The sequence below is a fragment of the Toxoplasma gondii genome, chromosome VIIa, assembly GCF_000006565.2.
Source record: "Toxoplasma gondii ME49 chromosome VIIa, whole genome shotgun sequence".
In the NCBI taxonomy this organism is placed as follows: domain Eukaryota; phylum Apicomplexa; class Conoidasida; order Eucoccidiorida; family Sarcocystidae; genus Toxoplasma; species Toxoplasma gondii.
This window is the reverse complement of record NC_031474.1, coordinates 1,381,857-1,396,397: the sequence shown is the minus strand read 5'-3', so window position 1 is coordinate 1,396,397 and position 14,541 is coordinate 1,381,857. Positions and strand designations below refer to the sequence as shown.

The 14,541-nt window shown below is 51.6% G+C and overlaps 4 protein-coding genes across 4 annotated transcripts; 2 read left to right on the top strand and 2 right to left on the bottom strand.

Annotated features, from left to right (window-relative positions):
* Positions 1–194: 194 nt before the first annotated feature.
* TGME49_205450 (hypothetical protein) lies at positions 195–1,782 on the bottom strand. Its single transcript, XM_002367735.2, has 6 exons — positions 1,054–1,782; positions 957–997; positions 840–898; positions 658–783; positions 570–595; positions 195–510 (listed from the first exon to the last, which is right to left on the bottom strand). The coding sequence occupies exons 1-6, from the start codon at positions 1,177–1,179 to the stop codon at positions 451–453; spliced, it is 438 nt and encodes a 145-aa protein (XP_002367776.1). The 5' UTR covers positions 1,180–1,782; the 3' UTR covers positions 195–450.
* A 161-nt stretch (positions 1,783–1,943) lies between these two features.
* TGME49_205460 (AN1 family Zinc finger domain-containing protein) lies at positions 1,944–6,578 on the top strand. Its single transcript, XM_002367736.2, has 6 exons — positions 1,944–2,768; positions 3,030–3,134; positions 3,546–3,668; positions 4,126–4,357; positions 4,611–4,642; positions 5,115–6,578. Exons 1-6 carry the CDS (start codon positions 2,673–2,675, stop codon positions 5,160–5,162), a joined length of 636 nt encoding a protein of 211 aa, XP_002367777.1. The 5' UTR covers positions 1,944–2,672; the 3' UTR covers positions 5,163–6,578.
* A 16-nt stretch (positions 6,579–6,594) lies between these two features.
* Positions 6,595–11,315, bottom strand: TGME49_205470 (translation elongation factor 2 family protein, putative). Its single transcript, XM_002367737.2, has 3 exons — positions 10,938–11,315; positions 9,053–9,943; positions 6,595–8,876 (listed from the first exon to the last, which is right to left on the bottom strand). The coding sequence occupies exons 1-3, from the start codon at positions 11,298–11,300 to the stop codon at positions 7,272–7,274; spliced, it is 2,859 nt and encodes a 952-aa protein (XP_002367778.2). The 5' UTR covers positions 11,301–11,315; the 3' UTR covers positions 6,595–7,271.
* Positions 11,316–11,424: 109 nt separating this feature from the next.
* Positions 11,425–14,479, top strand: ISP4 (IMC subcompartment protein ISP4). Its single transcript, XM_018779336.1, has 2 exons — positions 11,425–12,910; positions 13,750–14,479. Exons 1-2 carry the CDS (start codon positions 12,734–12,736, stop codon positions 14,116–14,118), a joined length of 546 nt encoding a protein of 181 aa, XP_018637272.1. The 5' UTR covers positions 11,425–12,733; the 3' UTR covers positions 14,119–14,479.
* The last annotated feature ends 62 nt before the right edge of the window (positions 14,480–14,541 follow it).

The window sequence follows — 14,541 nt, the reverse complement described above, 5'->3', positions numbered from 1 at the left end:
TGCAGGAGTGCGAACGCTTTCGGGCAAAGTATCAGGATGATTCGTATTTTGGAAACTCCTAGGCAGCATATAGACATGCAAGTTCCAGTGCAAAACGGAGGGAACTTGGTCTCTTTTCTGCAAACACCTGCGTTTTGCTGTGACCGGAGCGTCATAGCGACTCTGTCTGACGCTCGTGCCGACTCCCTGTACAATGCGCGAAATACTGTATTGAGGTGCTGACTTTAGTGAGATAGTTGATGAAATATAGTTAACAGGTCACTGTCCACCCGCCGATTCAGAGTAGAGGGGAGGTGTAGATGGACTTGTACAACGTATGTGAAGGTGTAAAAGCATTCAAAAATTACTTTGCTGGAGTTATGCTAGACAAAGCCACACATATGTTGACACGACATGCGTGTAGGAGTGATGTTCGCGGGGGAGCACGCTGAATCGATAGTCATCTACTATTCAAAACTTAGTGATACAGAACTTCTGGATACTTAGTACTCCGCTCTCCGCACGTCTTCCCTAAACAACACATGACAGTCTGTTCCACTTTCTCTCTAATTTATGTAGGTGCTGCATACCTGAAAGACTGCCACAATGTACATACCTGCAAGGTCAAGGTGTTTTTCTGTAGAGAAGAGAGGCCCCAAACATGCTTGCACGGCTCACCTTCGTTTGTGATTGGAGTGATAGAAAACGAGCCAAAACGCCGTTTTTCTGGATGAAACACTTCCAACAGCTCTCCGTTACACAGTGTAGGTGGGTGCAGCAACGACAAGACCTCTATCCAGACATCTGATTCGGTAGACATGCTATTCCTCGGAGCCTATCGAACGGTTCAAAGTGCTAACCTTCTTCTGCCGGCAGCCCCTGGAAGTAAAATGTAGGCCTCTGGGTCGGCAAAAACTGGCTACAAGGCAAACTAGTTATTTATGTGTTACGCAAACAGCAAGGAATCGCTGGTTTACTTATAACACGGCTTGACGCATGAGTTTCCTGGGCCGCATCCCTGGGGGAAATTCATATGAGTCTCGAGAAAATCCTCACAACTGTTCTTTCGCTTACTGCTTCAAAGTCTTCTGGTGAAGGAATATGACAAGCAGGCGTGTGAGAAAACGAAAATTCCAGCTCCGCTGCTCCGGCGCAGAAGAGTCCCACAAACACAGTTATGATCGCAAAATAGTAACCCATGGCTTCGCCCACTCAACATGAAGAAAACACTTAAGGAACCATGTTTTATCCCAGCATACGCCTTCGGCTAGAGAGGCAGATCACGATGGAAACTGACAGAATGCATGCTGTGGATGGTGTTACACTGACAGTTGTACTGTACGTACAGTAGGGCTGGGAGGCAAGTCAGATCCCGAGCACATTTACTGTTTTCATTCCCCCTCACTCAACGTGAAAAAACATTCAGAATACGGACGGTACCGTGGGGTTGACGCCCTTTCAGCAATAAACCCGCAAGAAAAGGGGAAGCGTACCCCAATCTCGCCCCAGGGCTACACACCTTCTTAGATATGTTCGAATAGAATTGCCGATATCGGCAAATGGAGGAGTAATGCGCTCCAATATTCCCACAGGAGGCACACGCAAACAGAGATAGTGGAACGCTTGGCGACAGATACGGAATGAAGAACATGAGATCGTAGTGTACTACATTTGAGATTGTCCCGATGACGGCGAGGCCGAGCCCGGGGCTTGCGCATATTGAGCACGTTGATAGCTGACTACAGAAACACTAATTCAAGGACACTCATTCCTTGCTGAATTTCCATAAGGAACATGCTGTGCGTTCTTACGTATGTATCGTCGGTCAAGCGGAGGTCAGACTTGTAGCCCCCTGGCAGCTTGCTGGCCTGTGGTGACCAGCTCATCGTGGTCCTGCCTTGCCGCATGCAGTTGTAACCGGCTGGCCGAAAAGTCGTAGACTGCTCGCATCCGCTGATCTGCCCATTTTACACTCTTTCAAAGCACAGTTTACATCCAGATACAACGTACACAAATAACGGGCAGCCTTCTTTTGGTGAGTAAGCCTTACGTTGAGCACTGCTGATTTGTGATCGTCGTTCGTATGATCCACCTCTACGGCGATTTGCCTGCTTCCACCCATGGCGTCTGTCAACTCGAATTTGCCGTTAAGAAATGCGTTGTCGGCCTGACTGCAATTCATTAGGCGTGTATCGTTAACTGGACTGTCACCAACTGTGCATGCATCAAGTGCCCTGGAGTGTGGATGCGTCCTTTGATCTTTGGTCCTGAGCCACCCGCGCCCCAGCAACTGTCACATGGCTCATCCAGCTGTGGTCGTGCTGCAATTTGCCTCTGCTTCTTGTTGCGGAATCCGCCAGTGGAAGGTGGAAAGTTTAACCTTTGTATACAAGTGTTGCTCTCCGACTGGATTCAGGAGCTGCGAGAAACCACCACTCCGTTTGTTACAGGCCGTTGAACGAGACGTTGGACAACCCGCGGCTTGGTGGAAGGCACCCTGTGTCTTATATCCTTACAGCAGCTGAGCCTTCTATATCAGCATGCTCCGCAAGCGCTCTACACTCGTGACGTAGTCAGGGATCAGATGACACCTGATTAATGTCGCGTTTTGGCGTGGTGCAAGACCCGGTCCAAGAAACAGACCTCATTCGTGTGTAGAAGGTTTTGTATGTTCGGCATCCCCTTTTTCCATAATGGCGGTCTTTTCAGATAAAGGCGACGTCTGCAGTCAGGCTTTGTGTGGCATGAGGGATTTCCTTCCGTTCCACTGCAACAAATGCGGCAAAGTGGTGAGTTTCTAATGCTGGCCTCTCGAGGGCAAGACACGTCACTTGGAGGACACACCCTGTTGGGCTTCGAGGGGCTTGCCAAGGAGGGAATGCGGGATACTGCTGCATCGATTGGCGTGCCTTGGACATGTTCACAGTCTGTTCAGCGTAGTGAACAAATTCTTTTTAGCTCTGGCAGCACCGCACCCATTTCCTCTCCGGATTTTCCTCGTCCTGCATCACCAGTGTAGTCTCTTCCTTCCTTTTCACCCGCTTTCTCAGTTCTGCGTTGACCACTACGTTCCGGAGAGCCACAATTGCCCGCGAATTCGCTCCGGAGATCGGCGTGTGTACGTATGCCCGACGTGTCTGGAAGCCATTCCCATGGTAAGTTTTCGACAAAGCATACCACATCCCAAAAAGTATAGGATCTGTTACTTTCGAACATGCTTTGACACATCCATCAGTGCGTTGCGGTTCCGGCGTTCCTGCCTCCACATGATTCTTCGACGTACTGCTGTCGTGTGACGTCTCTACTCACTGGGACATGCGAGAGCGCCCACTGCAGCGGGCCAGTTGCAATGACGAGAACGGCAGTCTTGACATGTTAGGAGGTGCTTCTGTAACCACTCCGTAGGAAGGACTTCTCTGCTTGTCTCTCAACTCTTTCGCGGTTCTTCCGCAGCCACGCTCAGCGACACGTGTCGCAGGCAATACTACCGTGAGAGATGTGGAGATGAAAGAGCTCGTTCGTATACCCTGCTGCCAGATTCCCCTTTTGTGTTTCGTTTTCGTCAGAGAAATGAAGAAGGAGAGGCCTCAGCGGCGGAACGACACAGGCCGACGTGCCAGCCGGAGAAGTACGAGGAACGACGTCGTCAGCTGAGGGGTTGCGCCTGCCCTATCAGAGGCTGCAGAGAGGCAAGTACCGCAGCGCGTCAGCCTGTTTGGAAAATTGATCCGATGGGTTTTTGTTTCTTCTGGACACATTGGGAAAGGGTCCACTTGGAGTGATTCACCCATGCGCACGCTTGTTCATGAACTGCTGTCGTTATAACGACGCCAGCTGTCAGGCTGTGGGGGATGACACGTCAATGCAAGGCATACACCTGAAAACAGCCAGCTGGGTACATAGAAGAGAGTGACCCTTCTGTTCTTTTCGGAGAGAGAACGCCTTCCACTAAGCTGTTGGATGTAGAAAGTGCGTTTCTGTTCAGGTGCTTCCCGCCACCCAGTATCCGTGCCGGGGCTGTTTTTGACCAGGCGACTCAGGCGTAGTGGCCTAGAGGCTCGAAGAGGCAAGTAACGCCATGTTTGTGTGTAGACTCGAATGATTTTATTATTGCGTTTGCTGGGTGAGACTGTGTCTGCGGTTCAGCGCCTCACAGATATCACGACTTACCACTGCAAAGCATGCGACCAGAATGTTTGTTTGAAGCACCGTCTTCAGGAAGACCATGACTGTCAGAGAGTCCAACAGGCTCGCAGAGAGAAGCAGCAACGAGCTCGAAGTTTCCACCTCTTCAAATTGCACAGCTCCGTCTCTTCCTCTGGAGGTGAAAAAACAACACCACCAAAGGTAGCGAAGAGTGCCGCCTCGAGTGCCAAAGGTAAGCTCAAAAGAAAACGATATACCAACGCTGCAGATTCGTCAAACCACACTCCACGACGAAATCAGGATCCCAGTGCATTTTCTGTTCCGTCTGGAGAAACGACTCAGCGGCCAGAAGCTTGATGGTGTGTCCGCCGGAAGATAAAGAGAGGGATTCAGGCGAAAGTTCGGGATGAGTATATTGTGTTGCCTTCTTGCGGACTGACCTCTGAAAGCAACGCACTACGACTGTACCTTGTTTTTATTTTTAGGGCCGCCCGCGCCGCAGTTAACAAAGCAGCAAGTAAGTTCGTATATCGGGAGACCAGTGAAAGACGTCGAACGAGCTACGGAGGGAGGCGATTGACACGCACACTCACCACGAAAAGTGATCGTATGCCACTGTAGTGCTCACTACATCACACAGGAAGACGTTTGTAAACAATGCAGTTGACTGCGTGTGCAAGAGACCTACTTCGCAGAACAAACATTACCTGAACCTATTGTATTTCGGCAACTGTTCTGTATCTCTACCGTTCCTATCTCTTTTTATAGGACTGGTAGAGTACGCTGACGGGGGCAGGCGGATTCGGGGCCTCACTGCTTATTTTGTAACCAAACACTGCAAGCCTGTATTGAATCTATTTTGTGAAATTTGCATTATGCCGCACGACTGAAAGAGTGTACCTCTGTCGAACAAACGCGCATCCGGCGGAAGCTTCAACAGCAAAGAATCCTTCCTCGCTTGTTGTGTTATCTTTGTGGCTGTCGTGCAGCGATCAACGTCGTCGTCCAAGTCCAGAAATCGATGCGTTATATCATGACGTAGAGCGACTAGCGGTATCTTCCCCAGTGTTCGCAGGCACCGGTCTGGCGCTTTGTCTGTAGAATTTCCGTGGTTTCCGCGGGGGCGTACAATCTTGTCTACGTGCCCACATCTCCACATTTCTTTAAATGCACATGCGTATATGTAGCGGGGCTCGCCCCACAAAAAACAGGTTTGTTTTCTTCTCATGTCATAGAGTTTTTACCCTTGTCCTGTGAATTTCTGGACTCTCAATGCACAACACTTACCGTGTGCTGTTTAGATTTTTGAAGTCGTTGTACCGAACCCAAGCATTTTTCGCGAGTTCTCTGGACCACTTGTACTGGCTCAGTACAGCCGCTAGTGAGGATCGATTTGTTTTGAAAGGTCTTCGCGAAATTTTCGGTCAACAGTGACCGCTCCCGATCGCGAGACTTTGATGTTATGGATTCATACAACGACAAAGACCCAAATCTTGAAGAACACGATTCTCGCTTTGTTACTGTCCGATGATGTTAAAGATGAAATCGTGCGTGGTAGGTGCTCATGCCGTCATCATATCTGGAGCACATGCGTATGTACTCGCCTTTTCGGACACCGTTGATTTTTGACGGGCGGTGGGGACAGTTCGGACGGCGAAACCGCGAAAATATACACGCATACGGAGGCCAGTACGTTGTAGGACCGGCGCGTTCCTTCGTGCAGGAAAGTGACAAGGGTTTATCCGTCTCTATTCTAACCGAGAAAGCGAGCACCGGGTAGTCGCGAATAGCTATCGCCGCAGCGCTAGCGGGTCGCGTAAAGACTTGCTACCAGAACCCACGATAAAAGCAGACGAATGCGTATGTATACATCCACACATTTAAAGTGTCGCATCCACATTCATACGCGTAAGAGGGGAGCTGCACGCGCGTGCGGACGAACTGTTTTACTTTACTATTTTGGCAAAGATTTATCACTGCAGACTTACAGCGCCTAGATCAACGACATTCAAACACACTCTCTACGCACGGCACTCGATCGAGCACACATGCACCAGTGTAATCGACAGATGAACACGACACAAATGTTTATTGTATCGTCTAAAGTTGGTTGTGTTGTCTGTGGTCGTCGCTGTCTACGAACGCTGTTACTAATGTAAGCGAGATAGTATCGCTGAACACCGGGACTCTTCTGTCGGTATCGCAAGAAGTCGAGATAGTCAACACAGATCCGCTGACTAGAAAAGGCGTAACTCATCTTGAAATTGTGGCTCCGGACCCACCATAAACTGTGGAATGACGACGAAGCAGTTCGAAGCTTCGGGGATACTCTGTGCGACACTTGCTCCTGCCTCATTTTCACTCATAAAAGGCGCATCGGTGTGGTCGTTGGTTGCCACCGCGAGGGGTCTATGGACAAGTGGGATCTTTCTAGCAATTCTGTTGGTAAAAACTGTGTAAATGCGTACCCACGTGTAGGTGTGGATCTAGGCGTACGATGTAAAGCTTCGCAAAAGCGCAGTACCGGCGCAGAATGTAAAAAACGACTTTCTTCTGAACAAATCTGTGGTCCTGGAGGCCTAAATAACCGTCATGGTCGAATGCGTTGAGGTCGCAGTAAACGACACTTAGGAATAAAGAGCGCATCACTCGTGCACCAGACGCTGTCTCTTTGAGAAACCAGGCGTCTCACGCATCGTCAGTCTGCCCCCACAAACATACAAGGCACTTGTGTCACATACGTATACACATGTACACAAACATACACGTATATGCGTACATAGAAACCATTTTCCGCCCCCACCACAAGTACAAACGCATGACACGTCTTGCGGGTTGGGCACACCATACGTGCTCACGATGCTTCAAAACCTATACGTGTGCGACAGAAACAGGACTCCAGCAACGACTCACAGCGAGGTCCTTGCGACGACAGATCAACAAATGATCTAGTACATGGATGGTCACGTGGTATTCGACGCCGACTACATGGCCCCAACTCGCCACAGGGCCAGGGCATTTGCAGTTGCCCAAAGAACCGCTTGACAGGCATGCCGTCTCCCACACACTCGGCTTTAGTGTAGGGACAGTGCGTCGCACCGCGCCGCGCTTCGGCTGGGTGCCCTCCACCTTCACGGACATCCGCCTTACAGCTTGTCGTAGTAGTTTTCGAAGGGCGGAATTTCAGGCTTCAGGTTCTTGCGGGTACGGATGTTGTGGACGAGCTCCTCCATCTTGGAGCCCTTCTCCAGAGGGTCGCCGTTGAGGGTGCTCCAGTGGTCGAACACACACTGCGGGAAGGCCTGTCCGGAAGTGGCGGCACGGAGGGCGGTGGTGAAACCGAAGGACTCGGCGACGGGCAGGTACGCCTTGATTTCGACAAGCGGAGTACCGGAGCGCTGTTCCTCGTGGAAAACGTGCCCTCTGCGGGTGTTGAGGGTGGAATAGATACCACCGACGGCGTCCTGGGGACAGGTGATGTCAACCAAGAACATGGGCTCCTGGAGACGGGGAGCAGACGCCAACTGGCAGGCGTACAGGACACGACGGCAAGTGGGCATGATCTGGCCAGCGCCACGGTGAATAGCGTCAGCGTGCATGGTGACGTCGGTAAGGTTGAAGCGGATGCCACGCATGTTCTCTTCGCAGAGCACACCTTCCTTGCTGGCCCACTGGAAGGCCGAGTTGCAGTGCTCCTTAATTTCGTTCAGGTACTGCACTCCCTGAGTGGTATCAATGAGCATGTTGGCGCCAGTCGTCTCGGGACCGAAGCACCAAATCTTGAGGGCTGCGTTCTTGTCGAAGTCGAACTTCTCAGCCAAGGCATTCGCGCGCTCCTTCGGGTCGTCGCGAGCGTTGACCTGGCCGGCCTCGATGGCGTCCGCCAGTCCGTCGGGGAACGGCTCGGCAACCATGTACAGCCTGTTGTGCTTGTTCGGCGACTTGGACAGGCAAGTCATGTGAGAAGGAGCAGAGACGGTCTCACGGTAAGAGACGACGGGGTCGGAGACGGTGAAGTCGATCTGTGCGTACTCGTCGCGGAGATCCTTCAGGCAGATTTCGACGTGCAGCTCACCGCACCCGGCAATGATGTGCTCACCAGACTCCTCGGTTGTGCAAACGACCAGCGGGTCAGACTTGGACAGCTTCTTCAAACCTTCCACGAGCTTCGGCAGCTCCTTGTTGTCCTTCGGCTTCACGGCCACACGCACGACGGGCGACACGGAGTACTTCATGTCCGCAATGTTGTGAGCGGTGTCCAGAGTCGTCAGCGTCCCGGACTTGAGCAGGTACTGGTCAACACCGACCAGGCAGCAGGTGTTTCCACAAGGCACATCCTGGACATGCTCGACGTACTTCCCCATCATGATGACGGTGCGCTGAATGCTCTTGATGTACAAGTCGGTCTTCTCGCCAGGCACGTAGCGCGGGCCTTGGATGCGGACCTTCTGGCCAGTCGCGACAGTGCCAGAGAACACACGACCGAAGGCGTAGAAACGACCTTTGTCGGAGGTCGGCACCATTTTGCTGACGTACATCATCAGAGGCGCGTTGGGGTCACAGTTGCGGATACCCTGAGCAGCCTCGTCGTCCATCGGACCCTCGTACAAGTTCTCGACTCTGTACTTCTGAGCCGCGAACGGAGAAGGCAAGTGGCGCACAACCATCTCCAGAAGAGTGTCACCGGCCGGAAGCCAAAGCTGCATCACACGCTTCAGGAGCGCCTTGCCAGTCAGGTCCCTGTCGTCACCCTGAAAAAAAAACGCAGCAAAACACGGCGACGGAAGCACACCTGACCGCGCCCAGTCAGGGGACGACATTCCCAGTGGGCAAAGAGCCAAAACGAGGCAACTGCGACTCAGCTCGGGGGGGGCCGCTTCCGCATCTGACTGACGCGCTGCTCCTGAGCAGCTAGCCCACAACTCACCTTGAGCTCAATGCCCAAGCTGCCAAGCATCTTGGTGTACTTCTCCTTCTCGTCGTTCATGATGGAGGTGAAGAGAGTGCAGATCGGGTCCATGATGAACTGGCAGAAAGCACGGCGAGTGTTCTCGCTCTGAGTCTTGGTCCACTTCTTCTCCTTGGCGTTGTAGAAGTTGTTGCCCCACAAACGCTCCATCATTTTCTCCTTGGGGACGTCGAACTTCTTCGCGTAGATCTTGGAGAAGCGCTCGACGGTGAAGGCCCAGCCGTGGAGACCGCTACCGAAGGAGACAGTTCCTTTCTCAGGGTAGACCTGGACGTCTCCCATCAGCTCGTCGTTGTAGGTGGATATGATGACGTTCACGTTCTCGATCGTTCGGGAGAAGGTCTGGTAGATTTCTTCACCGTCCATCTGCAACTCGAGGAGAGCGCGGTCGACCTTGTTCACGTGGAGAACAGGGCGAATACGCTCAGCCAGAGCTTGACGCAACACAGTCTCGGTCTGGACGCACACACCTTCGATGGTGTCGACGACCACGAGCGCACCGTCAGTGACACGGAGGGCAGCTGTGACCTCAGAGGAGAAGTCGACATGTCCCGGAGAGTCGATAAGGTTGATAAGGTACGGCTGCGCACCCTTGCCGTCTTCCATGTCGTGCTCGAAGTACATGGAAATACCAGTCGACTTGATGGTAATGCAGCGTTCCTGCTCGTCCGCACGGGTGTCTGTGAAACGTGCGTCACCGGCCGCCTTAGCGGAAATAATACCGGCCTTCGAGACCAAGGAGTCTGTCAGCGTCGACTTTCCGTGGTCGACGTGGGCAATGACGGACATGTTCCGAATGTTCTTCGGATTGCCCATAATCTCACGCATCTGCTCCACTGAAAAGTTCACCTGAAAAAACACAAAACGCGAGCACACTCAATACATGATGCCGAAATCCAACCTCGCACCGAACTGTGTGCACACGCACACGACAATCGAGACACGCACGAGGAAACCCGCGGCAGAAAAATGGTGCGGATCACACTGCAAATAAAGTGACTCGTCTGTGAAAAGTTCCATCCTCTTCACTGGAACGGAACGACCGACAAGATTTCTTCCCTGGAGCAAACTGCTGCCACTCGAAACGTCGTTCACGCATACTCCGCTCACGTATCAGCCACATCAACATGGGAGACAACCGACATTTAAAAGCAATTGAACGCACAGACAACTCACTCACATACAAGGTAGTCTACGCGTTTAGCGTCGGTCTCGGATACCGAATCCTCTAACGCACCCTCGAATTCTATTTCTTATCCTACTCAAAGCCGCGTCATCGCCTCGACTGCGGACCCAGTGTGGCACCAGACACGAACCAGAATACAAACCGTGAAAATACATTAACCGAATGAAACAAATATGCACTGGGGAAAATTCTTTTGACTGTCCTCGATACAAGGAATTACCGCCGAACTTGTAACTACCAACAGAGAAGACATGGCCACCACAACAAATCTAAACCAGTTGTGTGCCTGTGAATTCGCCGTGCTCTTCGGCAGCGTCCCGCAAAGCAACTAGCGTTCTGGTAGTCTAATGGAACAGATGCTCGAGACAACTATCCTGAGTATGCTGGGTGACTTTCCTTCTGGAAAAACTAGGACGTAAATCAACACCACTACGGGGTGGACGGGAGAGCTGTGGGAAGAACCCGCGCATCACGTGGCCATTGCAGTCCTATGAATGATGAAAAATCATTAATATTTCGTGGAAACAAAGAACATTTCGCTCTTCCTGAACAGAATCTTCCCATCTTCTGGAAAACTGCTGAGAAGTCACGGGAGACAAGAGGATTCGCTGCGTTCCTTCGCCGGACTGTGGGCCCGAAAAACTAGTGAAGACGTACCATTTTGACGACGGGGCGGGGGTGAAGGGAACCGGTAAACGGACGAAGGGGAGACAAAGAAACAAAATACAGATTCCAAAGAAGGAAAACAACCTTTGTGAGAGAGAGCTCCGGACGCTGCTCCAGGAAAAGAACCCACGAAAACGGCACAAGCAGACGAGGACACTGGGACGCCCGACCAGCAATTGGTGCCGTTTCCCCCCTCACGGCGGCAACGGCAACAGGAAAAACCAGACTCCTCTGCGAGACGGCCCATTCCCTCGTTCGCAACGCGAAGTCGCGATTTATCAGCCCCCAACTCTTTGTGAGGTCGGGACCGTGTCTCTGGGGGGTGGGAACGAATTGCCCACCCGAGGGGTGCATCGCAGGCCGTAGATATCTTATATAAGCCGAAAGCCGCAACTTCCACTGGGGTATACGGCGATATCGCTCTGGTCGACTCTTTTTGACGGAGAACGTTTTATGCAAGTTTTCATTTCCTGACCCTCGCCGATTTTGGTTTTGCAACCGCGGTGGATCGAGCCACTGTCATATGCTAACGAGTCATATACGCAGATGAAGTTCCTAGACTCAGACAAGCAGCAAGAGGAGGCGGGCTTGCCAAGTAAAGGAGTTTTTTTAGGTCCTCGTGGAGTTTTCGCCTTTATAAGCCGAGGGTGTCGAAAAGAGATAACACTCGGTTGGGCTGCTTAAAGAAAATGCACACCAAGGATGTACACATCTAATCCTGCCCTTTACGAACCGTTTGAAGTGCGCACCAACGTGTTTCGCTGGAAGGATGGACGGCACAGTGCTTGCGGATTGGCTTAAATAGCAGGCGGTCAGGGTTTCGTGGCGTAAGACTAGAGCATCTTCCGCAGAGACAGAGTGAGCTGGTGGACACTCTTTATGGCTTAGCATGAAGTTTTTCTCAATCCTTTTACGTTAGGGCGGGGTAATTCAGCACAGTACTGCGCTCAGCCAGCTGGGTCGCCCACACTGTTCACGCGTGTGCGAAGAAAATGAAGCGCAACGCCCGACACTACGAATCCTCTTGAACCGACCCCGCGACTTGCAAAGAATGCACCAGTAATAGAGCCGTATTTGTTGTGTTTTTCCATGCTCTGAAGTGTGGAACTTCTTGTCTGCTTTCCGCCTTCTAGAAGGTGTGCAGCCCTCCAGCCTCACTGGGACTGAATCGACGTGGGCAGCTCGCTGCCACAGGGAGGCCCGGCCGAGCGTACAACTGTTCTCCAAGTGCCAGTGGCGTACTTTCTCTTCACTATAGTCATTCATTTTCGGATTTTTCCGCAAGAGTTCGAGTCATTCTCGCACTCTCGATGTCGGTGAAGGTCCCTGAAAGGAAGTTGCAGGGAGACCCTCCAGGCTTTTTGCAGGCTGCATGCGATACCTGTAGTCAACTGGCTGATGCGTCGTCGGCGGGTTGCATGACCCGCGTACATCTAGCGTTTTTCCGTCCGTCACAGAGTCTTCTCGCCTGCAGAATAAGTTGGCCATCTCTCGAGTTCCCATCTCCTGGATTTCGTCAGACCTGAAGAGTACAGAAAGGTTGCAGTTGAGTGGGAGATTGGTCCGGTGCGGCGTCGATGCAGCGGCGTTCGGCCGGCTTTGTGCTGGACAACTCCGTGTCAACAGCGCCGTGAAACTGAAAATTTTTAGACCCGTGGAAGCTTCTATGAGGTAACCTTGCCCACTTTGGCTTGGGAAACAGCCATCTTCACGGTCGACTTGAAAGAGTCTTCAAGCCGCATTCGGATGAAACGCAGTTGTTGAAAGACAGAGATTCCTGCACCGAAATGGAAAGACGAAATCCATCAGAGGCGAAGATGTCGGAAAGTGGCAAGCTGCCTGAAGCACTAGCGCCATTTATCTGCTGTGTCAGACCTGATGGTTGCCGTCCGTGGTGCGGAGAGCAACCTGACGACGAGCTTACGGTACCGGGTGATTCGTTAGATGCATCGCACAGAGGAAAGGTAAGATTTGCCTCGCTGTGATGAGAGCAACATGCCGACGTTCGGTCCTCTGCTGGTCGATCGATACATACACGAGTCGTACAGGTGTTTCCCCTTGTACACGTGTACGACGTATGTTCTGTGTCGTACCACACTACTCACATCCACGTATATATATATATATATAAATATATATGAATATATACGTATATACACACTACATTTCTGTATCCATACATCTGCAGTTGAGTGTGCTTCTGTGCGCACGGAAATGTATGTCTCGCTCATGATGATTCGGTGTCCACTCAAGAAGAGAAATCGAGCATCTGGGACCACAAGATCTACCGCAGAGGCACACCGACGAAACTTCAGAGCTGAGCGATGCCTGCGTACCTATGTAGAGCTGTTGTTGAATCTGTGTGAGCACATAAGATAAAGGTTCACGGTCTTACACTCCATGGAATGGTCTACAGGTGACGCCGTACTCACACTCCCAGTGGACGAATGGCGTGACTTTTACGCGTACATACGTACTACCTTGAGGTGTCTCCTAGGAACCGGTTCCTTTCTGACATGTGAGTTTGCGTACGCAGAACACTGCATGACATAAGCGACGCAACCCAAATATTGGGATATCTAGAGAGAAACTGTGTCAATGCCTGCGGTACATGGATATGCAACGTGGAGTCGATCCTGGAGGCTTGTTGCTGGGGATAGCACACGTCTGATTACGGTGTTGTTGCGAGACTTCAAAGAAACCTACGAAGCAATCTTGCGCTCTGATACAACAACCGCGCGATCGGAGAGCGGTGCTCCGTACATGCAGCATTCGACAGTGTCTTTTTCCTGCTGTTTCCCAGGAGGATCCAGCGGCGCTTCTTGCCGAAGGAATTATATGCTGCTTAATGCACCGTGACGGTGGCAGCGTTCGATGCATCGTTAAACTAAACAGAGCTCGCACAGCGCTGATCCTAAAAGCCGGTGAAAAAGGCAAGACAGTTCCGCTGGAACAGATCCACGGTGTTTTGTTCGGCGATGAGCTGAAGCGGGTCGATGCTTTCGAAGCGGACAATACACCGTGCGTTGCCATCTACATGGTTTCAGGTTCCGCGATCCCGATTGTCTTCCCGAGTGAGCAGCTGAAACAGGCCTTTCTGAACGGAGTTGGCTCACTTCGGATCGGACCCGACGGACACAGTGCTACAGATAAGAAAGCAACCGGAGAATAGAAGTACATCTTGATTTGAAGATGATTCAAAACTGTCCTTTAAAAAGAGACGAGCGACCACCTCGGCGGATTGTTTCAGCAACTTGTTCCCGCTCACGGAAGCTCGTCAACGAAACCTATGGGTATTCGTTTTCCCCTCAGTTACATTTCTGAGGTGCCACTGCGTTCAACAAATGCAAATGAACCTCACACGTTTGCCTACTTTTGGAACAAGAACCGTTTTGTCAATGCAAGTGAACAATCAAAGCTTGGTTTTTGCTGCGCAAGCGACAGCGTCGATGTGACGCGAGAAGAGGCGTGGAGAGTCCCTGCCACTGTGTTCGCTCGGAACTCAAACTTCGAGATACCACTTCAAAAGCGGAAGAAACTGAAGCAGCCTTTGACTTCGATGTACACGTGTACACAGGATTGTCATTAAGAATGG